The 27744-nt window shown below is 42.7% G+C and overlaps 1 protein-coding gene across 1 annotated transcript; it reads right to left on the minus strand.

Annotated features, from left to right (window-relative positions):
* Positions 1-1320: 1320 nt before the first annotated feature.
* On the minus strand, positions 1321-27706 carry REG4 (regenerating family member 4). Its single transcript, XM_027091013.1, is given in 7 exon segments — positions 1321-1469; positions 20474-20579; positions 22509-22646; positions 26114-26161; positions 26163-26245; positions 26248-26454; positions 27649-27706. Coding segments are annotated over 7 exon segments (789 nt in total).
* Between the last annotated feature and the right edge of the window lie 38 nt (positions 27707-27744).

Genomic DNA, 27744 nt, shown 5'->3' on the forward strand with positions numbered 1-27744 from the left:
ATTGCATCTCTTTTCACTGTAGACCCTCAAGGAATCACTAATGTGAAAATTTCCAAAACAATTTAGGTAGGCATATGGGGGAGAGATTTTAGGTCACAAGAGCTTCAACAGTTCAGGTTCTTTGGTGACAAACAAAAGAATCCTAAGCACACTAGAAAGAAGGGATATTTATAGCCTTGAGAAGGAGAGGAACTGGGGACCTTCTGGGAATCACAGAAGCATGAATTCACAAACCTTCTGTTAGGGTGTACATTAGGTAACTCAATTCCAAACACATTTCAATTCTCAAGATTCAAATTCCAGAGAAAGAAACTTTAAACTGTTTTTATTGGGTCACATACCCATTCCCTTGATACGTAAGTGGAGTTTTATAATCAACAGCTCCAAACTATATGGAATTTCTCAAGAAGGAAAGAAAGAAGAAAAAATACAACAGATTTCCACTAGAGACCTCTCTCTAAATCTGCCTGGTTCTAGTCGGCCTGACTAGGTGACTTGAATGTACTTTTGTTGAATGAATTCTAAATGAGTCATTCAAGATATCAAAAAAAAAAAAAAAAAAGTCAACCTGATGTGGCTGGGTCTCCTGTGGCTTCTGTTCTACCCCACACTGTCCCTAACACTGCACCTGGCATTTCTTTGCATTCACTTTAAAGAATCCCCTTATATCACACATCATTGATTAAAGATTTTGTGCTGAGACAGAGAAGAAGGTTGCATTGTACCCCACAAAAACATGAACTAAATCATTTCAAGAAACTACCCAAGTGCCCATCATCAGTAGAATGGACACATAAAACGTGGCATATTTGCAGAATGCGCTACTACACAGCATGAGAATGAGTGATATACAACTATGCATGACATGAACGGCCTCACATACGCAATGCTGAGTGAAAGAAGCCAGACAAAAATGAGTACAGATTGTACAATTCCATTTAAACTATGAAACAGGAAAAGCTGGTCATATTGTTCAAGGTCAGGCTGGCGGTTACCTTTTGGGGGAGGGGTCATGACTGGAACAGAGTGTGGTGCTCCAAGGACAAAGAACAAGATAAACTCAAAGGACCAACATTGCTGGAACAAAGAGTTACAGGACTCCTGTCACTCTGTCACACTGCGACCATTGCAATGTCCCAGAGCCCTCCTAGCGCATGCTCCACTGTTCTCCAGCTCAGCATACTGAAAGTATACATACTCTTCCCAGTCAGCAGATGACTTGCAGGTTCCCTGGCTTTAAAAACAGACCAGAAACCTTTGCTGAGGGTCGACTCTCCCTATCAAGAAGTTGGCCTGCTGCTCTGGCAGCGACCCTTCCCTCTAATAAATTGTCTTCTTGACATTCCGCATTGTGTCTGGAAACTCTTTTCCAACCCACGTTCGGACCACGACGTAGAGTGCAAGGGCAGCTTCTAGGGTGCTGGTCATGCTTTGTTTCTTGGTCTGGGTGTTGGTTTCATAGGTGTGTTCTGTTTGTGAAAAGTCATTGAGGTGTGCACTTTTGATAAGCAGACTTTTCTGTGTATATTATATACTTCAAAAATAAGCTAAAGAAATCTTATTAGATATTCTTGTTCTTCCTGAAGGCCCTCCTTGCCTGCCTGGCCAACCAGGGGTCCTCTCTGTCTCCCCTCTCAGCTGTGTCCCTGCTCTACCCCTTGTGCTCAGGGATCTTCTTTTTTTTTTTTTTTTTTTTTGCGGTACGCGGGCCTCTCACTGTTGTGGCCTCTCCCATTGCGGAGCACAGGCTCCGGACGCGCAGGTTCAGCAGCCATGACTCACGGGCCCAGCCGCTCCGCGGCATGTGGGATCTTCCCGGCCCGGAGCACGAACCTGTGTCCCCTGCATTGGCAGGCGGACTCTCAACCACTGCGCCACCAGGGAAGCCCAGGGATCTTTTCAGCTCCTGCTCCAAACAAGTTCCCTTCCCTGTTTGGCATGGCTCCCTGGAAGGGATAGTTTTTTGCTCTATCTGCTTCCCTCTCAGAGAATGGTCCTGCCTGAATTTCTGGCCTTCAATAGTTCTTCCAGAAGTTCTTGTGAATAGTGAATAAAATGTTCTCATCCCATTGTATTTTCACCTGAGAAAATATTTGCAAATGAGACAGGCTGGGACCTGGGACCCTTTGGTGGGACCTGGAACCCCTTGCTGCAGTGCTGCAATGCTTGCATCTGGACACACCTCTCCTCAAGCAATGAGTTACAAAGAAACTGTATGGGACTAAAAATAACTGCGTGCATGCCGCAGTTGAGGCAAATTCTGTACCCAAAAGATACAAAGAGACCAAAAAACCCAACTGCCACTTTTTAAGAGCCTGGAGCAAAAACAGGGTGTTGGGAGCAAAAGCAGGGTACTGCACATGCCCCCTGCATACAACACCACCTAAGCAGTGGGCAAAACACCTCAGCCACCTCTCCGGCCCAACCCCTGGACACACCCCTACCCTCACCCCATATAAGGAGCAAGCTTGCCCTCCCTCAGGGAGCGAGCAAGCAAGGAACCTGTTGTTTGTTCTCTGCTCCTCCTGCTGCAGCAGGGGCCCCAATTTAAAGACTTGCCTGAATTTCTAGTCTGGCCTCTAGTCAATTTCTATTGACTGGGGAAGGCCAAGAACCCTGGTCGGTAACACAAATATTTACAATTTTGGATTCACAAATTCTGCCCCCAAGGGATAGATAAGAAGAAGAGACCTGGTATTCCACTAACTTACTAGTTCAGACATATTCCTTCATCTTCCTCTCCTCTCTGTTTGCTTTTTCTTAGGGTAATTAGATGCTAAGTACCAGGGTGGAAGTCTAGTGATCACACTTGTGACGTTAGGGATTGTAAAGTTGCAGTCTGGCTCTGCCTGTATCCTCTCAGCCTTCACCATTTTCAGTGCCTGCTATTGGTGTATAAATACCTCAATTCCCTTGCCCCAATGTGTGATAAGTTTGAGGCAAGTGTAGCAGGCGGGCTTCCAGAGTTCCTTAGAGGGATTAAGGTTCAAATTGCCCATAGTTTGTAATTTATTCACACACCCGTTATTAGCTGCCTCCCTTCCCTATCTCAGTTCCTCACGCCCCTGCAGGTTTCCTAGGATCTTCTCCCAATTCCATGTGAACCCTTGTCTCAGTGTCTGAGTCTGGGGCAACACAGACCAAGGTGGACATGCCCATGTGCACATGTACACAAACATACACAACAATGAATTGTATTAGTGCATGGCAGACACGCCCTAAGGTGACCTCTAATGAGTCACACCCCTTGTGTAATCCCTTCCCCTTGAATGTAAATGGAACCTGGGACTTACTTCTAGCCAACCAAATAGGATGAATAGTGATGGAATAGTCACTCCAGGGCTTATATTACATTATAAGAGAGAGATTCTCTAGTCAGTTTCAAAGAAGCAGACCACCATGTTTGAGGTGTCTGTGGGGGTCAGAAGACAGAGAGCTGTGGTGGCCCCTATGATCTGGGTGTTGCCTCTGGACAAGCAAGAGGACTCAGCTAAGCTATGTGGAAGCCCTTGACCCATGGATATTCTGAGATAACAAATGTGTTGTTTTAAGCCACTAAGTTTGTGATAAATTGTTAAGCAGTAGAAAATGACTGCATTCTCTGTGGAAATTATTGACCTGAGGTTGGGACGTGTTTCTCCCATTCCTTAGGACCTTGTTGGCAGGAATTCAACCTCAAGTGCCTCCGGGTCCAACTTTGCTCTTTGATTTGTTATCTAAGAACAGTCAGGATTGACACTTTTTCTTGTTCCTCCTGAGTTTTCACTAAAAGTGACTATTTGGTTGGTCCATCAATTCTCCGGTAAATGCACCTTTCTTCAATAATGCCTCTCTCTGAATTCCTTCTGGAGAACTTGATCCAGAAGAGCCTGATCTTTCCAAGGTCAGGACCAGGTCCAGGCTCGCAGGACCTTGTTCCATGGCTCATTTCAAAAGTCTGCTGGGTTGTAACAGGATACGTAAAGTTCTTTTCTTCTTCCTGTGTATGTCAGCAACTTGACTTATGAATTAGGGCAATCCTCTAAACTGCTATAAGGCTGAGGCTCTCCCTTCTGTTCTCTGAGAAGTTATGAGAAATTTTACAACATTATTGGGCAGCTGTCTATATTTTCAAGTATTGTTTGACGGGCTTCCAAGAATTTCCCTACAGCTTTGGAGCAGAGCCAGCTTAGCCTCCTCTGTTCTTGCCTTCTGATATCCGCTCTATCTAGCATTTCAGTACTATTTCCACTCAACATTTAAATATTTCTTCCCTGGAGATGGGGTGCAAGTGGGAGTTATGGGGAAGATTCTTTCAGCATTGCACATTATTTTATTTTATTGAAGTATAGTTGATTTACAATGTTGTGTTAATTTCTGTTGTACAACAAAGTGATTCAGTTGTGTGTGTATATATATATATATATATATTCTTTTTCATTATGGTTTATCACATAATATTGAATGTAGTTCCCTGTGCTACACAGTAAGACCTTGTTGTTTAACCATTCTCTATATAATAGTTTGCATCTGTTAATCCACAAATCCCAACCCAACCGCGCCACCCCCACCCCGCACCCCCATGTCTATCCTCTATGTCTGTAGCATCTCACATTTCAGTCCGGTCAAATGGAGCTTCCCACTGACTGCTCCACATGTCAGCCTTCATCTCTATTGCTTGGCCCCAGTGTGGGCAATAGGCATGTTTTTGTAACCCAAGCTCTACTGTGTTCACTTGTGTCCTAAGAAGAGGATTAGCCTTTTGAGACATTGAGACAAAGGCAGAATCTTAAAAAAATCACATTAAAGGTATTTCCCTGCTCTGTTATCACACTGGAAGTCAGAAAAATTTAATCCTAATAAAGCTGTATTTACTCTCTCTTCTCCTGTGAAAAATTTTGCAAGCCACTTTATATTTGCTCCCATTAAAAAAAATTCTTCAAGTAGGATCCTTTCAAACTGAGTCTATTTCAAAAATCAGCAGAGGTTCTGAACATCCAGGCCACCGGTGTCCATGGATCCTTCACAGGAGCAGACAGCTCTCTCAGATACTGGTCTACTGCTACAGCTCTTGGTCTCCCTACTGTTCTGATTGTTAGAGAGTGGTCAGGTATGTTCAGTTGATGTATTTGACTACTGCTACAGGAAAAGCACTTCTGGTCCAGGTGTTGGCCCATGATTGGGCTCTCAGCTCACCACTGCCTCATGTCTCCCTCTTATGCTCAGCCAGTGTTCCCCAAAGAACAACCACTGTGTTGAGAGAGCTGCTTCCAGGAGTTTATAGAGTCAGCCACAGGCTGGGCCATCCCCTCATTCTCCAGAGCACAGCGTGTCTCCCTCGTTCTAGAACTGCTCACGCAGAAGATCCACCTCTTCCCCTGTGACAACTTTGCTCACCATGAATCGCAGGAACTTTAATCAAGTGCCAAAACTATTTGTTAGATTCTTATCCCAGGACAATGACTGCCTTAGGCGATATCGTTATAATGTTACTGAGAGTAGCAATTCAAGTGTGTTATTTCTTTAGACGATTTGCTACAGGAGTATAGGACACATGTGACTGTGCTCCCAATTTAATACCTTCCTTGACAAACAATTTCATTAAATCTACTCAATGATCCTAAAAAAAGTCCTTTTTTTTTCTATTTTACAGATAGAAAAACAACCTCAGAGAGGTTGAATGAGCTGTTCAAGGTCACACAGCTATTAATTGACATACCTGGGATTAGAACTCAAGTGCGTTTGACAACAAAATAAATGTTTTGTTCTTGTCTTCTGACAAGAAGGAAGAGAACTCCTGGGCTGATAGGGGAATATAAAGACTTGCCTTATGAACCTAAACACTGAAAGGTGTTTCTTAAGCTAGAGTCATGTACCCCTGGTACCTTATAGGACTAATTTAGGGAGTTTGCTCGTTCTCTGAAAAAACTTCTAAAAGTGTATTTTCATTTTGCTGATAATCTGGGGAAAAAGATAATTTTCTGTATAATATGCTTAATTACTTTCTGAGTAATCCTTGAGATTTGCATGCTGCATTTGCATTTATGGTAAAAGTCATTGGCACCAAGTAGTACTTCGTTAATTATGAGTGAATGGGAGAGAACACAGGCTGACTTTCTATGTAACATGGTGTGGAGTTGAGGCTGAGTGTTGCAGGGCTGTCAAAGAATGAAGGCCTTGTTCTCGTTTGGAAGGAGAAAAGTTACAGTGATATTTGAGTCACAGAGTAACTGTGGAATGCCAAAAGAATCTGAACCGTAGCAAAACATACCAGGCTCCTTTTGTAAGCCTTGTGATTGTTTGGTTGAAACTGGAGGATGCAGTGGCTCTGGAGATTGGATTCTGTCCCTTCTCCAGGGTTTGCTGTGTTTTTTTGTTATTGTTTTTGCTTTTTTTTTTTTTTTTTTGACTGCTGTAGGCTATCTCTGTGCTAAAGACCAGCCTGAGGTGTAAACTTAAGGTTTTCTCAGGTGTCTTCTGAGACTTTGCCTTTCCCTGGGCATGCACAGTCACTTTCTATGAATAATTTTCCCCACATACATGGCTGCTTTTGAATGTCCTAGTCTTTGATGTCTGGCTCCCAAGAGGGGAAAAAGAGAAAAATGAAGGGGAATGGGGGAAAGGGTTCCTGCTCTTTAAATCTTTGGGAAGTCACTGCAGCTGAAAGGGGAGGTGTTGCAAAAATGGAGTGAGGTACGAGGATAATAGCCTCTGTGTTTGCACCTTTGTGGTGAGAAGCAGCGGTCCGCAATCAGAGCACAGGTCACCAATATTTGAGGGATGGGGTGAATTATTCCTTATTGGGAATTTGGATTTATGGTCTGACTATTTAATGATCTCTGTAAATAAATTAACAGTTTAAAGAGATTTTTGTTTCTGTTGGGTATCCCAGGTCATTTCTTCACAGAGAATCTAGTTTATTGGCCTTTTCCATCAGGAGTTTGGTTTTATGGTCTGTTCATTTGATGATCTCTATAAATGGATTCATAGTTGATAGATCTTATTTCACTGGGTGAGAGGTGACAGAGAATCTGCTTTGTTTGTCTTTTCTGTTTGTCTGTTGACTCTCTAGAGCTCAAAGTAATTAAGAATTTTGCAGAAGAGAACAGGAAATGGACCCGTGAGTTTTGTAATTATGTGTTTATTCTGACTCATAGCTGAAATTCCAGAATTGAAGTTGTAAACTCCCTTTGTTTCAGGCTGGATGTCTATGTATCTGATTCAAGAGATCTTTACGTTTAGTTGTGTGAGGGTGTAATATTATCCTACTTGCCGGTTGGTGTTAACAAATTAGATTATAAATTATCTTAAGTTAAAGGATCTCTATTCTGATTAGCTAATGAGATAAATAAGCACTTACATAAATTGAATATTTCTGAAATTCCAAGAAAATAAGGAAATTGAACTTTTAATGTTTTCAATGTTTTAGACTTAAAAAGTATCCTTACACAGAATAACTCAGAAATGTTTTAAGAATTCAAGTTCACACAATTTAGGTAAATATTTGGCAAGTGAAGCTAGTTTAATAATTTTAGTTACTAAAAATAGCTAAGTCTTCACTGATTTATCACAGATGAGTATAAATGTAGATTTTATTCTGTTGTAGGTACATTGTTGCCAGACTTAGGCAGATTTACTGATCAAATAAGCTGTCATTATTTCTACTTAATACTTACAGTTATGAAAAATGTAAAAATATGAAAAATGTGTTTCACCAAATTGACTCATTATTCTGATAAAATTTTATTTTAACAATTATGTTTTGTAGTACGTCAACTTGAGGATAATTTCCAAAATGTTTAGGTAAGTTAAAACCTTAGACTAGGATTAAGTTGAATTAATAAATGAAATTTCATTGGATAACTGCAAAATTTCTAAGTAAGACAGAGCACTGAAACATTAATTACTAAGCATTATTTTAACTTTCTATGTTTTTGCTTCTTCTTATATGCCACAGAGAAACTATATAGAGACTTTAATAGACTATCTTTGGGTCTATTAAAGAATGTGTTCATTTTTGCCATTTGAGAAGTTGTACAAAGTATGGCTATAGAAAGTTGTATTGTATTTATGAGCTCTGCAGGACAGCGAAGATGCTGGTGTGTAACCCCAGTTGTCTACCCCAAGTTTTTTCTGTGAAATAGAAATTACTTCAGTTAAAAGTTATGATTAGTATATGTGACTGAAACTATTTAGGAACAATAATTTCAGGGAAATACAACTCTGCACATATTAGTTTGCTAAGGAAAAGATTAGTTTTGTCCTAAGAAGCAATATTGTAACAAATTCAATAAAGAGTTTAAAAAATGGTCCCCATCAAAAAAAATCTTTAAAAAAATGACCAGCAGTGTTTTACACTGTCCTGTTTAAGCCTTAGCCTCTCATAGGAATTGTCCCCGATGCTGTTGAGACTTGGGTCCCATATTCTGCCTCATGTGTCACTCTGACTTCTGTTTGTTGAAAGTAACTCTGCCAGACATGCCCGCATATGACGTCTTGATCCCTGTTTGTGACTGTATCACGGGAAGCTGTGCTGACCAGTCCTGCTGTCTCTGCTGTTTGTGACCACACACGCAGCTCTATGCCAGCAGTAGCATCGTTGGGAATAGATCCCAGCCACCCTGAGCAAACAATGCTGTACCTTCAGTGCGGTGCTGTTCTTGGCTCAGCGGTCAGCCTCTGCAGACCTGACTGTAGACTATGTTCCTAAGGCTGGGCCAGAGAAAGAAGTATTGAATGTGTTTAATCTGCAGCATCGTGTTTGAAAGCATGGACTTTGGAGTCAGACACTCCTGTGTTTGAATCCTGGCTCTACCACTTATTATCAAGGGCAGCTAGCTTGCCATCTCAGAGACTATTTCTGTAAGGTGGTATGTTTTTGTTTTGAGGATTCAATGAGCTATAGGTAAATAGCCAGGAAAGGATCTTTGAGTCATTTTGTTAGTATGTTATAAGAAACCTCCACATGTTTTTTCCGAAGTGGCAGCGCCATTTTGCATTCCCACAACAATCTCTGAGGGTTAGGGTTGCTGTGCCTCCTCACCAACACTTGGTATTAACAGTCTTTTACATTGTAGCCATTCTAGTAGATGTGTAGTGGTATCACGTTTGGTTTTGTCATTGCTGTTGTTTTGGATATTTTTTGTGTGTGTGTTGTACGCGGGCCTCTCACTGTTGTGGCCTCTCCCGTTGCGGAGCACAGGCTCAGCGGCCATGGCTCATGGGCCCAGCCACTCTGCGGCATGTGGGATCTTCCCGGACCGGGGCACGAACCCGTGTCCCCTGCATCGGCAGGCGGACTCTCAACCACTGCACCACCAGGGAAGCCCTGTTTTGGATTTTTTAAAACAGCTTTCCTGAGATATAATTCACATACTTTGTAGTTCATACATTTAAAGTGTACAATTCAGTGGTCTGAGCATATTACATCACTACATTTTTTGGCAAAATACATATAGCATAAAATTGGCCATTTTAATAATTCAAAAATGTACAATTCAGTGGCATTATTATATCTACTGTGTTGTACAATTATTACCACTGTTTCCAAAACTTTTTCATTACCCCAAACAGAGCCTATGTAACCATTAGGCAATAAATCCCTGTTCCCTTGACTCCCTAGGCTCTGGTAACCTCTAACCTACTTTCTATCTTTAAGAATTTCCTTATTCTGATATTTCATGTAAGTGGAATCATATAATATCTGTCCTTTTGTGGCTGACTTACTTTGCTTAGTTTTCAAGTTTCATTCATGTTGTAGCATGTACCAAAACGTCATCACTTTTTATGGCTGAATAATATTCCACTATATGTATATAAAATATTTTTTTACCCATTCATCTGTTGATGGGCACTTTGGTTGTTTCCACATTTTGGCTATAGTGAATAATGCCACAATAAATGTCAGTGTACGAGCATCTGTTCAAGTCCCTGTTTTTTGTTCTTTTGGGTTTATACCTAGGAGCAGAATTTCTGGGTCATTTGATAATTCTATGCTTAGCTTTTTGAGGAACTGCCAAATTGTTTTCCATAGCAGTTGCACCATTTTACATTCTAACCAGTAATGTACAATTTTCCACATCCTCACCAACACTTTTTTGTGTTTTTCTAGATCATAGCCAGTCTAGTAGGTGTGAGGTAGTATCTTGTTGTGGTTTGATTTGCACTTATTTAATGATTAATTGTATTGAATATATTCTCATGTACTTACTGACCATCGTGTATCACTTTGGGGAAATGTCTATTTGAGTCCTTTGCCCATTTTTTCAGTTGGGTTGTTTGTCTTTTTGTTGCTGAGTTGTAGGAGTTCTTTTGTATATTCTGGAAATTAAACCCTTATCATATATACGATTTGTAAATATTGTCTTGTATTATGTAGGATTTTTTTTCACTTTCTTGAAATGTTTGATGCACAAAAGTTCTTAATTTTGATGAAGTCTAATTAATCATTTTTTTCTTTTGTAGCTTGTGCTTTTGATGTCGTATCTAAGAATCCACTGTCAAATCCAAGGACATGAGGATTTATGCCATATTTTCTTCTAAGAGTTTTATGGTTTCGCTTTTATATTTAGGTGATTCACACATTTTGAGTTTATTTTTGTTTGGTGTGAGGTAGGGGTCCAACTGAATTCTTTTCCATGTGGAAATCCACTTGTCCCAACATCATCTATTGAAGATACTGTCTTTTCTCTATTGAATGGTCTTGACACTCTTGTTAAAATTAATTGACCATAGATGTATGGGTTTATCTCTGGATTCTCAATTCTATTCTACTGGTTTGAATGTTTATCTCTATGCCAATGCCATACTGTTTTGATTACTGTAGCTTTGCAGAAGTTTTGAAATTGGAGAGTGTGAATACTCTAACTTTGCTCTTCTTTTTCAAGATTGTTTTGGCTATTCAGGACCCCTTGCAATTTCATGTGAATTTGAGCATTGGCTTTTCTATTTCTGCAAAAAACACTGTTGGAATTTTGATAGGAATTACATTGAATCTATACATTGCTTTGGGTAGTATTAACATCTTAACAATTTTAAATCTTCATATCCATGAACACGGGATGCCTTTCCATTCTTTTAGATCTTTTTTTCACTTCTTTCAGCAATAGTTTTTAGTTCTCAGTGTACATATTCTTCAACTCCTTAGTGAAATGTATTCCCAAGTATTTTATTCTTTTAGCTGTTATTTAAGATGGAATTGCTTTCTTAATCTCCCTTTTGGATTGTTCATTGTTTATTTGGATTGTGTATGAAAACACATGTGATTTTTGCATGTTGATTTGGTACCGTGAAGCTTTTCTGAATTTGCTTATTCGCTCTAATAACTTTCTAATAGCTTTCCGTATATAGAATCATGAACAGAGATAGTTTTACTTCTTCCTTTCCAATTTGGATGCTTTATATTTCTTTTTATTGTCTAACTCATCCAGATAGAACTTCTTACAACGTTGAATATTGCGAAAGCAGGAATTCTTGTCTCATGCCTGATTTTGGAGGAAAGTGTTTAGTCCTTCACCATTGAGTATGATGTTAGCTGTAGGTTTTTCAAAAAAGCCTTTTATCGTGTTTCAGAAGTTTCTTTTTCATCCTAGTTCCTGAGATTTTTTTATTATGAAAGGGCAATGGACTTTGTCAAATGTTTTTCCTTCGTCAATTGAGATCACCATTTGGGTTTTTTCCTTCATTCTGTCAGAGTGATGTATTACATTGATTTTCTTGGGTTGAATCACATTTATATTCCTGGGATAGTCACATTTGGTTTTAATTTGCAGAGCTCTAATGACTAGTAATGTTGAACATCTATGTGTTTTCAGCCATCTGTATATCTTCTTTGGTGAAGGATCTGTTCACGTCTTTTGCTCATTTAAAAATACTGAGTTGTTTGTCTTATTGATTTGCAAGTCTTTTCTCAGATATATGTTAAACAAATATTTTATTCCAGTCTGTGACATGTTTTTTAGCTTTTTAATGGTATTTTTTAAGGACAAAATTTGAACATTTGAAGTTCAATTTATAATTTTTTTCTTTTATTGTTCTTGTTTTTTGTGTCCTAAGACATCTTACCCAAGATCACAGAGATTTTCACCTTTATTCAATCTTAAAATAAATGGCTTCTGGCTTAGTCTTCATGTTCTCAGATTACTCTCCTCTGTTTTTATTCATGCAGTGACTACAGACTTCACATATAGTAAGTCTGATGGAAACGTGTATTGCATTTAAAAATTAAGACTTGGTATGTGCCTTCTTCACTATCCTGTGTCTGTACAGTCATCCCTCAGTATCCATGGGTATTGGTTCCAGGATCCCCACCCCTACCCCCAGATACCAAAATCTGTGGATGCTCAAGTCCTTTATATAAAATGATGTATTATTTGCATATAACCTACGCACATCCTCCCCGTATACTTTAAATCCTCTCTAGATTATTTATAACACCTAATACAATGTAAATGCTATGTAAATAGTTGGTGGTGCACGGCAAATTTGAGTTTTGCTTTTTGGAAATTTCTGGATTTTTTTTCAAATATTTTTAATCCGTGGTTGTTTGAATCTATGGATGTGGAACCCGCAGATACTGAAGGCCAACTGTACTGCCTCCTATGTGGTCATGCACATGCCAGGCAGACCCATAACACAGAGTTTTCTGGGACCCAAGGTTTCTCCCAGATGGCTGTCCTCCCGTGTTCCAGCAGAGGATGTTAGTTTCTGCCATGGTAGTCAAGCAGCTAATTATGATAGCTCACGTGACTTTCATAGAGGACAACTATATTTTTTAATGCTTATGCCAGGCCCCATCCTAAACTCTTTACACATTTTAACTAGTTTGATCCTCAAACCCCACAGAAAGTAAACGACGGCTCAGAGACTCCAGGCTCCATCTCATACAGCCAGTTTGAGGCAGTCAGTCAGATCCAGAGAGGCTTAATTCCAAAGCCTTTGCTCTTCCCACTATAAAAACTACCATAGGCTGTGGCTGGAGTCTTATATAAGTGAGCACATTTTGGGAAACAACATAGACCTGATTTTTCTTCTTCTTAAATCAGATGCATGTCCAGATGCATTGAAGTTCAGACATCTGATTCTGAGGTCCTGCCGTGGGGTCTAAGGACAGGGTTTTCCACAGGGTGGCCCTTAGCCCCCAGGTAGAGAACCACCTTTCCCGCGCTCAGCCCACATGTGTCAGCAGGGTCACATAGATGAGGGCAGTGTAGCTTGTGCACTGCACAAAGGTATATGGCTAAGGGGGCAAGTGGGGGTTAGAATCCAGCCTGCTTTGGTCCTGTGGGTCCATGGGGCAGTGTCTTCCCAGAGGGGCATCATCTTTTTATAATCCCTACAAAGGCACCATATCTGCTAGCAGTGGCCCTGTCCTTTTTTTTTTTTTTTTTTTGCGTTATGTGGGCCTCTCACTGTCGTGGCCTCTCTCATTGCGGAGCACAGGCTCCGGACATGCTGGCTCAGCGGCCATGGCTTATGGGCCTAGCCGCTCTGCGGCATGTGGGATCTTCCTGGACCAGGGCACGAACCCGTGGCCCCTGCATCGGCAGGTGGACTCTCAACCACTGCGCCACCAGGGAAGCCCTGGCCCTGTCCTTTAGGTGAAGCTGACTAAACCCCTGGGCTCTAGTGAAGTTACATGTAATATAACTTAGCTAAGTTAATCATCACATTCTATCCTCCTGGCCATAGTGATTGGTTGAGGAATGAGCACATAACTCATGCAGGAGACTCTTGGCCAGTGAGGCTTGATTTGGAGGCTTTTGTTTGAGGGCTGTGGTTCTCGCCTGATAAGGTGAAGACTGGAGCTGCTGCAGCCATCTTGCAACGAGGTGGGGCTTGATAATGAAGTTAATTCCCAGAAAACGTCAAAAAATATCGAGAGAGAGAAAACCTTATCCTGGTGACATTGTTGAACCTTTGGTCAAGTTATGCCTGAAGCCCAAATCTACTTATGGACTGTGGAATAACATAAACCAATAAATTCTCTTTTTTGCTTGAGACAGTCTGGCTGTCAGTTGTGACCAGAAGCACACTAACTATTCCATACACACCTGCACACATGCCTGCTCCCTATACCACGTCCTGGCTTTATATTTTCATCACAGCCTCTGTCGCTATCTCATAGTACTTTACTTATGTGTTTAGTTAATTGTTTTCCTACATCCACTCCTCACCCCTGCTGAAGTGTATGCTCTAAATGGCAAGGAATTTTATCTTCTTTGTTCACTGATGGATTCCCAGTTCCTGAAATGAGTTCTTAGCACATAGCATACATTCAATAATATTTTGTTGAATGATATACCCCTACTCAGTGAATTATTAAGGATTACTAAAATTCCAGATGCATAAATGAAAATCAGCACAGTTCTAGAGTTGACCAAGGACCATATCAGCCTTCTGATAAGACAATGGGAAGGTAATAAAGCTTGCGCTGTGCACGTGTACATGCAAATTGTTGGCATTTCAGCAATTTCAGGGAGGGGGCTTAGTTATTGCTACATCACCAAGATTGTTTTCAGTTGGTGAGGCTTTTCAATTGGAACTCTTTCTAAGTACATTTAAAATACTTTTAATATATTTATAGAATGACTGTTAGGTTTTACTTTTTGTTTCGTGTCGGTGTATCTGCTGTTTTTTACTTTTTGGATTTTTATTTTGTTCATCTCTACTTCTTTACTATCATGATGTATTATTTTTCCTTTGGAAAGTGTAACTGAATTAGGGGAGATAGGTGAGCCATGGTGTCTTTTATCTCTCATATGTGTCATAGTCAGAAAAAGACTGAGAACCTCTACCTTTTGGGGGGATTGTCATCCACATTTCATTTACATCCTTTCACTTCTTACAGGTAATACCACAGAATCTGTCACTTAATCTAATAAGGTTTACATGGCTCCTGTCAGTCTGGTAATCCCCATTTATTTACCATCTCCATCATAGAATCTGATACTTTTGTTTGATTCTCTGACAGTGATTTGCCCCAGAGCCCTCCTGGGAGTTGGTGGCTGCTTTTTGCAAACCTAACTGTATGCTTGTAAGAATGACCCTTTTCCATCTGCCTGTCACCTTATCTGAACTCTCACTGTTAAGAGATTTATCCTTCAGGTTAACAAGCTATTTAACGCTTCGGGGGAGCAATACATTACTTCTGATGTTTTTCTTTGACAACCAAAATGGTGACAAGGTTGTGATGTGAGGAAGGAAAAAGAAAGGAAGGACAGAAGAAGGGGGAGGTGGGTAGGGCCAATGCTCTGTTTCATTTCCCCTCTCTTCTTTCAGCCGGCGCTCGGTAGCTAGTCTTAGGCTGCCTAGGTGATAGGGGATCATCTTCAGGTTGGGGTATAAGATTTTGTGTTTACTAGTCAGCAGTGCCATGTGGGTGAAGTGTGTGGCCATCTGCATAGCCTGGTCTGCACGGCCAAGCCACGTGTCCTCTCCTCTCTGGCGACGTTTCCTGCTAAAAAACGGGCATGGGATCACACCAAAGCCATGTTTTCTGTAATTGTCAAATCCATACTGTTTTGCCTTACATTGCCAAGTAGATTCCTGACCTAGGGAGGAAAAAAATGACCTCCTCGGTATTGGAGCCACCACTTCATAAAGAATCAAACCTCGGAAGGCAAAGAGACTCGAGCAAGACCACGTGAGCTGTCAGCAGCAGGAGAGGGAAGAGCACCCAAGGCCAGGTCAGCTCCACTGCACCTGCTGCAGAGCTTACAATGAAATAAACTGCCACCCACTCAAGCCTGCTTCGAGGTTGGCCAGGCACGTCACCTCCATCTCTCCTTTATCACACCAGGGCTGCAGCCGGGGAGGAGCTCTTCTGCGGGGGGGGGGGGGGGGGGGGGGGGGGGGCGGGAGGCAGAGACTGGAAGGAAGGAAATGGAGAAACACTTGGGTGTGTTTTCTGAGTCGTATTTCACCTTTTCACTCTCATCGCTACTGAAGTGCAACAGAGCAGCCTTCTATGCACACAGCCACCTGTTAAAATGTGGCCCTGGAATTTACGGTCCACATCACCTAGTAGAGACTCTGCTGGTAAGTGTTCCCCATGGCAAATGGAACAATAAGCAGGTGGCTGAGGAGAATGAGGGCAATAGAGAGAGGGCAGAGGGATGCAGAAGCAGGAGAGGGCTAGAGACTCTTTCCTGAGTTTCTTTCTCCCGGATGGCCAAAGACCTGGCTCTTTCATCGGTGGGAGATGCATACCCCTCGACTGCTGAGGGCAGCTAGAGGTGGGGAAGAGAGTACCATGGAAAGGGGTTATGGGGTGAACATTTAGAGCTAGAAGACACTGTCATACCAATGTTGACGTCCCTGTCCCTGAGCTTAAAAATGTCAGTGCAGTAAGGGCCTCATCAGTCTTAGCTGCTCTGTATACTCTCCGAGACAACGATCAGATCGCCAGCATGGCAGAGAAGGAAGAGGAAAGGGGCTTGAGCAAGGGCTGGCAGGATCTTGATTCTTTCTCTATGGTCGGTACTTGCATAGGAAGTGTTGGAAAGTCAAAAAATCTATAAGAAAATAAACAGACCTTTAAATCTGTCTGATTATGTATTGAGCTTATCAGTGACCTCGGGGTGTTTTGCTTGGACCCATGGATAAGGTACATACTTTTACTGGTCAGCTTGGCTAGGATGCGGTGCCCAGTTGTTTGGTCAAACACCGGTCTACGTTTTGCTGTGAAGGTATTTTTCTTTTTAGATGTGATGAGCATTTAAATCAGCAGACTTTGTGTAAAGCGGATTACCCTCCATAATGTAGTAACCATCCAATCAGTGAAGGCCTTAAGAGAAAAGACTGAGGTCCACAGAAAAGAGGGAGGAATTCTGCCTTCAGGCTACCCTCAGCCTCAAGACTGCAGTATCAACTCACAGGAACGTCCAGCCTGCTGACCTGCTCTGTGCACCTCAGATTTGCCAGCCCCACAATCGCAGGAACCAATTCCTTAAGATAAATCAATCTTTCTCTCTCTCCCTTCTATTTCTTCCATTTCTCCGGAGAATCCTGACTAAAACAGGTACTAATGGAAAGAAAGAAAGAAAAATAATTTAAATGTCACACAATTACAGACACTGTACACCAGCACTGCTTTTGAGGGAAGGCAGGGCTTGACATAAACCAACCGAAAACAAGAGGCTCTTTCACGTTTGAAACAGGATGCTGTAAGGAACAGACGGTGATCTTTCCTGACGTCCACAGCTGAGGAGCTACAAAGAGCCCATCTGAAGTTCAAAGAATTGGAAGCTGCTGAAGCCAGCCGTGTCCCCTCTGGCCACTGATTTATAAAGAAGGACTGAGAGGAAGGACTTTTGAAGGACTGAAGTATTTTTGAAGAGAGGTCCAATTATTTCCCTTCCAGAAACCAAGCTCCACAGAATCACTTGTCATTCTGGGGCGTCTGCCATAGAATGATGAGTTGTTCCCCAGCTGGATGTCTGCCTGGCTCTGACTTGCAGATCTGGCCCTGACACCAGTACCAGTGTGTGTCAGGTCGCTCTCAGGATGAGAGCCCTGAGAGAGAGGGCATGGGGGGCACAGCCAGACAAGGCGGGGTGAGGCACGCCCCCTCATGTGCCTGGTTCTCAAGAGGTATAGAGGATGGGTCCTGCTCATTATTGCAGCCATGGGCCCCACAGCGGGGCCACAGAGTGTAAATGAGATGGAGAGACAAGCATTCTGCGCACTGTCATGGTGCGGGGCAAAGAGAACATGGCATGAGGCATCACACAACCAAGGGTTAGCAAGCTCCCCTGTGGGCACTAATTTAGGGACGTGTCTCTTTTCACTCTCTTCTTCCATTCCTCAACACCAGAGGGGCAAGTGCAGGGATGCACTGTCCCCTCCAGGCCACGAGAGCCACGAGCCAAGTTTGCACCGTGATAAGCGCTTGACATATATTACGATGATTAGTAGTAGTATTTTTTCCCCTTTACAGAGTGGCATCTGAGGCACAGAGAATTAAAAAATCTGGTCAAGGTCACACAGCTGAGAGCAGGAGCTGGACTCCTAACCCCAGGCATTCACAATGCAGAGCCCAGCGTTGGTTTTGTTTTCTTTTCTTTTGCAGTACGCAGGCCTCTCACTGTTGTGGCCTCTCCCGTTGCAGAGCACAGGCTCCGGATGCGCAGGCTCAGCGGCCATGGCTCACGGGCCCAGCCGCTCCATGGTATGTGGGATCTTCCCGGACCGGGGCACGAACCCGTGTCCCCTGCATCGGCAGGCGGACTCTCAACCACTGCGCCACCAGCGAAGCCCCAAGCCCAGGGTTTTGACCTAAACTATATTGAATATGAAATTTATTTTTCAGTTATAGAACCCTAGTTATCATTATTTAATATCTCAAGGTGGACCAGTAGATAAGTCAGGAGGCAACATGAAATACAATTTTCCAGAGGGTCAGAGTCTTTCTAAATAGATAGAAAAAAGGAACAAGGCCAGTCACACAGACAGGCACACACACAGGATGTGAGTGTGAGGCCTAAAAAAACCTTGTGAATCTTAGAAAAACAATTTAGCCACTGAGTTGCTGAGGCTAAATCTGTTATACAAATACAAAGTGACATTGACGAGGCTGAGGGAATGTCCTTTTGCATTCTACCTTCACCAGTTTCTAATCCTTGCTTCATTCCTTGTACTTTTCTGCCATGAGAGCCTGTATTCTGAGAGTGGAGAGCTGCGCTGGGCGAAAGGGAAGGGTAGCGTCCAATGGCCTGGCATTCTCAGGTGGACGTCTGGCTTCTGAGCCCCACACAGGAAACTTCGTCGTTGGGAAATTTGCTGATGTAAACACGGACTGACAGGGGAAAGATGTTTGTCTGAGAACTTTGTCCAGGTGAAATCTTAGGATCATGGGAGGGACTTTGGGAGGCATCTGGTCCATTGCTTCCCTGAAGCTCGGTCGGGCATCCAGCCCTAGAGATTCTCATGTTGTCGGTCTGAAGCAATCCCTGGAATTCATATTTTTAAAATGTTCCTCAGTTGACTCTCATGTGCTGTGAACCTCTTTTAACACTTTTAATGCTGCAACTACAACAACAACTACAATGTCCACTTTTGCTTGGTTCACTCTAGTGATGGGTTTCTCACTACTTCCTGGGGTAGCCCATTATGTTTTTGGACAGGGCTGATTGTTCAAAATATTTTTCCTTAGTTTGGATAGAAATCCACATTTTGGTAGCTTCTACCTATTGGTCTTGGTGTGTTCCTTCCATCTGAGATGAATTATTCCTTTAACAGCAGCAGCTGTAGTCTCTGAAAGACTGTGGAAAGTCCTTCCTTTGTCTGTGATATGACCCACTTACCCCTGAGGGTTTATCTAGAGCTTTGCCTCAGAGGTTGTCTCCACATGGCCATCATTCATCCTTTGCTGTCAGAAAGTTTTCTCACTCTTTTGTGCATATAAGCTTTATTCCTCAGACAACAGTAAACCCTGTTCCACTTCCCTTTCCACCTGATCCCCAGTATCTGAGTCCTCAGTCCGGGCTGTGTCCCTGACCCATCCCCTGGCTAGTGGGGGAGTCTTAGTGACACTGTGATGACTTTTTAAATCCACTGGGATGTTCTCTTTCATATCAAGTGTGCTTTTGATCTTTGACATTCTGTTTTCTTTTCATATCACTTATTAGCTGTGGTTCTCAAATAGGAGTGATTTTGTCCCCCTAGGGGACATTTAGCAAAGTCTGAAGACACTTTTTGTTGTAACACCCTGTGTCTGTGTGGATGCTACTGGCATCTGCTGGTTAGTGACTAGGGTATGCTCAACCTACAATGCAGAGGACAGGCCCCAAGACAAAGCATTGTCCACCCCCAAATGTCATTTGTACCAAGGCTGAAAACCCTAGCTTATTAGCATTAAAAAAGCAAAGACTTAAAAAAAAACAAAACAAAAGCAAAGAATGAAGGCAGGCAAGAGAAATGAGGCTGCAGAGATTGTGTGCAGCCTGCAGCTGAGGTTCCAGGCACTGCATCCTCAGAGAAACAAATGAGGAAATAACCCAGGCAAAGGCGAGGTTTCCAGGGCTCATGCGGAACCCTAACTATAAAGAAGCCAGAAAGGAGTCACATATATTTGCTCCCTGTAGCCTGGTTTTCCCCAAATGTGACATATTTCCCCCTCATGGTATGTAACAGAATTTTAAGATAAACATATTTAAGAAGAAAAGTGAATGTAATTACTTTGCTGCACAGGAGTAATTAACACAGCATTGTAAATCAACTATGCTTCAATTTAAAAATGAGTTATTAAAAATCAAAAGAAAAGAAAGAAAAAAGTGAGTGGATTTAAAGAATATATTGATAACTGAACCGCTGGTACGGTGATATGGCAAAGATTGTAAAATGGTCGGTAAATAATGTCTGCGACAAGGCCATTGCCTTGTAGGAAAAAAGAGTTGCTGGTGTGAAATGGAGCAAAGAGGCGTCAATGTGCATCTTTGCTCTTAATGGGAAAGGGAAGGAGCTGCGATTTGGCAAGAGATGCAATAGAACTTACTGTTCATGGCGTTCATCTCAGCATAGTACTTGTTCCCACCCACGGACTTGCCAGACAGAGCTCTGTAAATATACGTGGCCCCATCGAGCCACGTCCACTGTTGCCCCTGCAAATGACAGGAGACGGGAGACATGTACACATCAGCCTGCCCACCTGCTCACAGCCCAGACCCATGTAAAACATGGTTCTCATTGTAAAAACTGGGAAAGCACAGAAATGTGCAAAGACGGGAAAATAAGAAAGTCACTCCGTTTAATCTCTAGGAGGAAAACATTACTAATCTTTTACTATATTTACTTTTGGTGCAATCATTTTTGTCTATCACAATAGTTTTATATACTGAAAAATGTGGTGGCCTTTAAAATATATATTCAATTGTGTAGCATCTTGCATTCCAAACATTTTTTAATGGTAAGAATGCACCATAATTTACCTTACTAATTCTCTTATTGATTGATGTTTACATTGTTTCCAATTTACAATTATTGCTAAGAATACTGCTATGAACCACTTTATTTGCAAAGCTGTTTCTGTACTTAAAATTATTCTTTAAAGCTAGCATCCCAGAAGTAGAATTAATGGCCAAAGGACATGAATATTTTGAGGTTATTGATATTTATTGCCAAACTGCTTTCCAAAAACTGTTCAGTTGTAGGAATTTACATCCTCATTTACTGGGAAATTTCTCCTTATCCTTAAAAATATTATTCATTAAGACAAAGCAAAAGTCTAATAATCTGATGTCAAATTATATTGTTATTCTAATTTGCATTTCTTTGATAACTAGAGACATCGCACAATTTGTTAGACTGTTTATTAGCCTCAGTCATGAAGGTAAAAAAATTAAATTACAAAAAAAATCTGGTAGAAATTGATGTAACTATTTATCCTATCTCTGAATGAGAGAGCTCTGATTGATAGCAATATGAATATATAAAAATGTAAAATTCGTTGTATAAAATATATGTAACATCTATGGCAAAGTTTATCAAGAAACAGAAAGTCGAGCTTTCCTGGTGGCGCAGTGGTTGAGAGTCCGCCTGCCAATGCAGCGGACACGGGTTCGTGCCCCGGTCCGGGAAGATCCCACATGCCGCGGAGCGGCTGGGCCCGTGAGCCATGGCTGCTGAGCCTGCGCGTCCGGAGCCTGTGCTCCGCAACGGGAGAGGCCACGACAGTGAGAGGCCCACGTACCGCAAAAAAAACAAAAGAAAAGAAAAGAAAGAAACAGAAAGTCTGGGGTTTTTCTCCTTGTATTCTTTGTGTTTTTTGGGGTTAACATAGAAGCCCCACAAAGAATCTGTAAACTGCAGATCCCGCATAGAGACCTCAGCAACCTCACATGTCATTTCTTACTATGAGGTATTGAGGCGGGTAAAATGAGGGACCAGTGAAGAAAGTTTAGGATAACATAAAAAACATGATAGCATCTAGCAAAAAGCTTAGCTGAAAGTTTCCAACTTTAACTGAAGATCTAATGGGGGTTTAACTAAGCTTGGTCTCCTAACAGGTGTGTGTGTGTGTGTGTGTGTGTGTGTGTGTTTATTTGTATATACCCATACATACTTACACAAACTTTTTTTTTTTTTTGCAGTACGCGGGCCTCTCGCTGTTGCGGCCTCTCCCATTGCGGAGCACAGGCTCTGGACGCACAGGCTCAGTGGCCGTGGCTCACGGGCCCAGCCGCCCCGTGGCATGTGGGATCTTCCCGGACCGGGGCACGAACCTGCGTCCCCTGCAACGGCAGGCAGACTCTCAACCACTGCGCCACCAGGGAAGCCCCACAAACTTCTTTGTAAAGGCTCTGAAGAGCTGGTAATTTTGTGTTCAAAGATGTGGGAGAACTTTAATTAGATAGGTCTGTAAGTGGAGGAAATTGTTTCCTCCCTAACCTTGAAGCTTTGGCCTCTATCAATCGGAGGCAGGTGACTGAAGAAAACCTGTTGTGTGTCAGTAGGCCTGGGGCTGTTTCCCAGAGAGGGGCTATCTGTCTGGCTTTCCCAAGGGGCCATTTGTGGGCCAAGTCTGAGGTTACCTTCTGCAGGACATGCAGGCAGATCCATATGGGCTTGTTTCTTTGACAGCCACCTATGTACATTGCTATGGTGTTGGCTTCCTTTAAATTCAGGATAGATGCCAGGTGGGCTCCGTTTCCATACGACTGACACTCGAGCTGAGGGCAAGGAGGAGATGTGAAGTTTAAAAGCACAGCCCACAACCTAAATATCCATCGACAGAGGAATGGATAAAGAAGATGTGGTATGTATACACAATGGAATATTACTCAGCCGTAAAAAAAATGAAATAGTGCCATTTGCAGCAACATAGGTGGACCTAGAGATTATCATACTAACCGAAGTAAGTCAGGCAAAGACAAATATCATATGATATCTCTTGTATGTGGAATCTAAAAAAATGATACAAATGAACTTATTTACAAAACAGAGATAGACTCACAGAGTTAGAAAACATACTTATGGTTACCAAAGGGGAAAGGGTGGGGGAGGGATAAGTTAGGAGCTTGGGATTAATATATACACACTACTATATGTAAAATAGATAACCAACAAGGACCTACTGCATAGCACAGGGAGCCCAATATCTTGTAATAACTTATGAGAAAAAATAATCTAAAAAAGAATATATATATGTATATATATGTAAAACTGAATCACTTTGCTGTACACCTGAAACTAACACAACATTGTAAATCAACTGTATTTCAATAAAAATTAGAAAAAAAAGAAAAGCACGGCCCTCACTTCAGAACCCTAGGGCACCAGGCAGCATGGGCACACACAGCCCCCACCTCCCCTTGGGATCTGAGCCCCACAGAAGACTTCCTGTCACCTTGGGAGAAAACACAACTGTCACAGGTGTCAGGCCTCAGAGGGGGAGGCAGCTCGAGGCAAGGGCACGAGCTTTAGGGTAAATGGAAGTGCCTGGGGTCCTGATCTTGCCTGTTTTTAGTGTATGTGACCTTGACAAGTCACTTCACCTCTCTTCCTTATCTGTAAATGGAGGAAATAATTAGGGCTACACAAAGGAGTTGTTAAGAGGATAGAATTATTATAATTATGTATTATAATACTGCACTTCAACAAACCTAAGAAACCACTGACTGTAAATTGTGCTGTTCTCTAACAAGACACTTACTGCCCAAATAAAGAAATCATTTTATATATGCACATTTTATAGCTAGACAGAGCTATATACTTTATGCTCTTTTGGGGTTGTGTTACAGGATCTGCCTACATCATAACACAAATTAATTTAATAAAAACATGGTTTTGGCTGTGGTTGCCACTCTCATGTTTGCCTTTGGACTTGCTCAGGATTAGATGTGGTGACTGCTTAATGATAATTTACCAACCAGTTGATAATACCAGAATGTATTTATACCCATAATTTCTTTTTTTAATTTTAATTTCAATTTTATTTTTTAACATCTTTATTGGAGTATAATTGCTTTACAGTGTTGTGTTAGTTTCTGCTGTATAACAAAGTGAATCAGCTATACATGTACATATATCACCATATCTCCTCCCTCTTCTGTCTCCCTCCCACCCTCCCTATCCCAGGCCTCTAGGTGGTCACAAAGCACCGAGCTGATCTCCCTGTGCTATGCGGCTGCTTCCCACTAGCTATCTATTTTACATTTGGTAGTGTATATATATCAATGCCACTCTCTCACTTCGTCCCAGCTTACCCTTCCCCTTCCCTCTGTCCTCAAGTCCACTCTCTACGTCTGCGTCTTTCTTCCTGTCCTGCCCCTAGGTTCTTCAGAACCTTTCTTTTTTTTTTTTTTTTTTTTTAAGATTCCATATATATGTGTTAGCATACGGTATTTGTTTTTCTCCTTCTGACTTACTTCACTCTGTATGACAGACTCTAGGTCCATCCATATACCTGTAATTTCATTTGACTTTTAAATTTGTGATGCACGGAAGCTGGATTACCAGTCAATGTGTAGTGAGTGCACCAGTTACAAAAGATTCCTGGGACAGAAGAGGCAACAGGCTCCGTCTGTTTAAATGATGTTTCCCTTTCCTGTCAGTTCACACAGCTAGAATTCAGAGCGCTGCCTCTTCGGTCCAAGATCGGGTCTTCCTGTCGTTTTAACTGCCACCTCCATCACCTCCAGGAGTCTTGTGAACTAAGATGCCAGCTAGGAACCAAGGAGCACAGCAGCCGTGGTGTCAATTTCTCTGGTCCTTCCTGGCACCTTCTTTGCACTCTGGTTCAGGAGTGGTTAACTGTGCTAAGGCTTGGTATCAATCATGTGGATCGTTTTTGCCTTGAAAACCTGAATTGAGCATCCACCATGTGCCACAGGCTTTTTGCAAGTTCTTTTCATGAATCCTCCCAACAACCCCATGGGATAAAAGTGTTATCCCCATTTTACAGAAGAAAACTGGTAAAGCGAGGTAGAGCTGCAACTAATGCATGGCAGAGCGTGATTTAAACTCAGGTCTATATTATTCCAAAGCCCCCCAGATGTCTTCTTCTTTGTTTTGGTAGGATTAGTGTTGGACTCTCCAGGGACAGGCAGTACAAACATCTGTCCAGGATTTCTCCAAGTTGCTTCCCAAGAACTGAGGAGAAGTCCACTGCTGTCCATGAGCTTTTTCTTCTTTCAGTGGACAGAATCCGGGAGGCCCTTTCTGTGTTTGGCTCTTTTTTTATTTTTTGCTAGCATTCACATCTGCTTAGGAAAGCATTGCATTGGGGCCAACTTCCCTGGGTTTGCTCTGCTGGTTATTCTCGGTGTAATCTTGGGAAAGTCGCTTATGCTCATACTGCATTGCAATTTTTTGTTTAAATGTCACAATCTTGCATCAGTTCTGCACTTTTTTTAATTTTATTTTATTTATTTAGTTATTTTTGGCTGTGTTGGGTCTTCGTTTCTGTGCGAGGGCTTTCTCCAGTTGCGGCGAGCGGGGGCCACTCCTCATCACGGTGCGCGGGCCTCTTACTGTCGCGGCCTCTCTTGTTATGGAGCACAAGCTCCAGATGCGCAGGCTCAGTAGTTGTGGCTCACGGGCCTAGTTGCTCCGTGGCACGTGGGATCTTCCCAGACCAGGGCTCGAACCTGTGTCCCCTGCATTGGCAGGCAGATTCTCAACCACTGTACCACCAGGGAAGCCCAGTTCTGCACTTTTTAAGGCCAGAAAAGATCTTTGCATCCTCAGTAGCTATCACATGATAGGTGCTTCCTCATTCTGAGTTATTGATTTACAGGGATTCTGAGGCCATTCTGGGCCCAGATCATACCTCATTTCCCCACATAACTTCCCGGTCAGTCACTTCAGTTTAACAACCACAATTCAGAGACACAGCAGCACGACTCCCAACACTCTGAGGTAACTCAGTCTGACTGGCTATGTGGGTATCTCTTAGAAAAGCCTCAGTGAAATAGAACCAATACATTTGTTGGGTTATGGAGACAGTGAGGCCTTGCATTTGTCTGGAATGCTTCGCTCTCCGTCAGGTGGCTCTGAGGCTGTCTACACACGGCTCTCTTGCTGGTAAATCTTGTATGGCAATTCAGTTGTTCTTTCTGTAAGTTCCTCATCTCATCGTCTTTGGATTTATGTCTTTCTGTCTTTCTCCCTGACAGTGAACTCCTTGAGGGCAGGCTGTTCCTTGCTCATCCTCATGTCTTTGCAGCCCATCCAGGGTCTGGGCCTATAGCACATGCTCCATCAATGCTTACACGATTCAAGGAGTTGAGCGCATAACCCTCTACTCTCCATTGCACCAGCCAGGTTACTTCTCAGGATGCCAAGGAAGGACCCTTGGCTCTGAGTTGAATGATACCTGGAGCTTTAGGTGGCCCCTTGCTTTAGAGAAGCCTCTCCAAGCAAGGGCCAGATTTCTTAACTTAGCATCAGACCAGTTCTTCAGCTTCTGGAAGTATCCCTAGCAACAGGACTTGTAGTAAAACCATCCAGTAGCACAGCTAGGTCTCAGGATGATGGCTGCACACAAACAAAAGGCAATTACAAGTCATGGTGGCAAAAGGAAGCAATTCCCACGCTTGAGCCAGTTTAAGACCTGGCTCCCCTTGAATGGAGGGAAGGCTAAGTGCCCTGGAGGAAGGATCCCTCCCTGCTGCCGAATCTTTATACTGTTAATCTCTCTCGTAGCCTTCTCCAAAGGGGACTGTGGGCTTTTACCAGAGTAACTGTGCATTGGGGGAAAGGAGGTAATCAGCTCTTTGAGGATTACTGGACACTGGCTCTGAACTGACACTAATTCCAGGAGACCCCAAACATCACTGTGGTCTGCCAGACAGAGTAGGGGTTTATGGAGGTCGGGTGATCAATGGTGTTTTAGCTCAGGACTACTTCACAGTGGACCCAGTGGGTCCCCAAGCCCATCCTGCAGTAATCTCCCTGGTTATGGAATACATAATTGGAACAGACATCCTCAGCAACTAGCAGAATTCCCACACTGGTAGCACGATCAAACAGCTATAATTCAAGACCTCACAAGAGTGGATGAGGGGCATAAATTGGTAGTTTTAGGTATTACAAGGAGGGAGTGGTGTTTTGGCTAGGGGGATGCAGGACAGGTTAGATGGCAACTTGTCTGGAACTTGAGAATAGGGGGGCTGAAAGTCAGTAGCAAGGGGAGGGGGACATTGTAGGCGAAGGGGGCGGATGAGCAGAGGAATGGTGGCAGCAAGAGCAAGCACTTACGTTTGCCTTAACTGTAGGGCATCTGGCAAGCAAGCACTGTAGAAGAGAAGGGACATTCAGGGCCCAGAAGCCAGGGAAGCTATGATCAAGAAAGGCACAAGCTCCTCTGGCTAGTGGGCTGGTGAATGGGCCACATCACTGAAACTGAGGTTTCTGAAGAAGCGGAGATGTCTGGAAACACAGAGGACCCAGATGATGAAGGGGATGCCAAGCTAGGAAATTTGGACTTTGTGCCAGTGTGACTGCACTCCAATGCTCTTGGTGGGTACAGGGGTCTTTCCACCCCCAGTGCATGTTCACAGACATTTTTGTGGTCACATAGCATTTCCTCTCTCCCTACTGAGATGACACTGTTGTCACTTGCTTGCCCCACTCTTCTGTTCCACTTCATCTCTTGCCTATAAATCTCCAGGGGCTTCCTATTGCTTTCAGATAAGCTCTCCGCTCAGTTTGACATTTAAAAGCGCTCACAACCTGGTCTTGTGGCCCTATTGAGACACAGCTTCCGGTGCAGAAGCCCCAGCTCCATCTTGGAACACGACGCTCATTATTGACATAGATCCTTTG

The sequence above is a fragment of the Aethalodelphis obliquidens genome, unplaced genomic scaffold, assembly GCF_003676395.1.
Source record: "Aethalodelphis obliquidens isolate GAN/ISIS:26980383/991018 unplaced genomic scaffold, ASM367639v1 scaffold70, whole genome shotgun sequence".
NCBI lineage: Eukaryota > Metazoa > Chordata > Mammalia > Artiodactyla > Delphinidae > Aethalodelphis > Aethalodelphis obliquidens.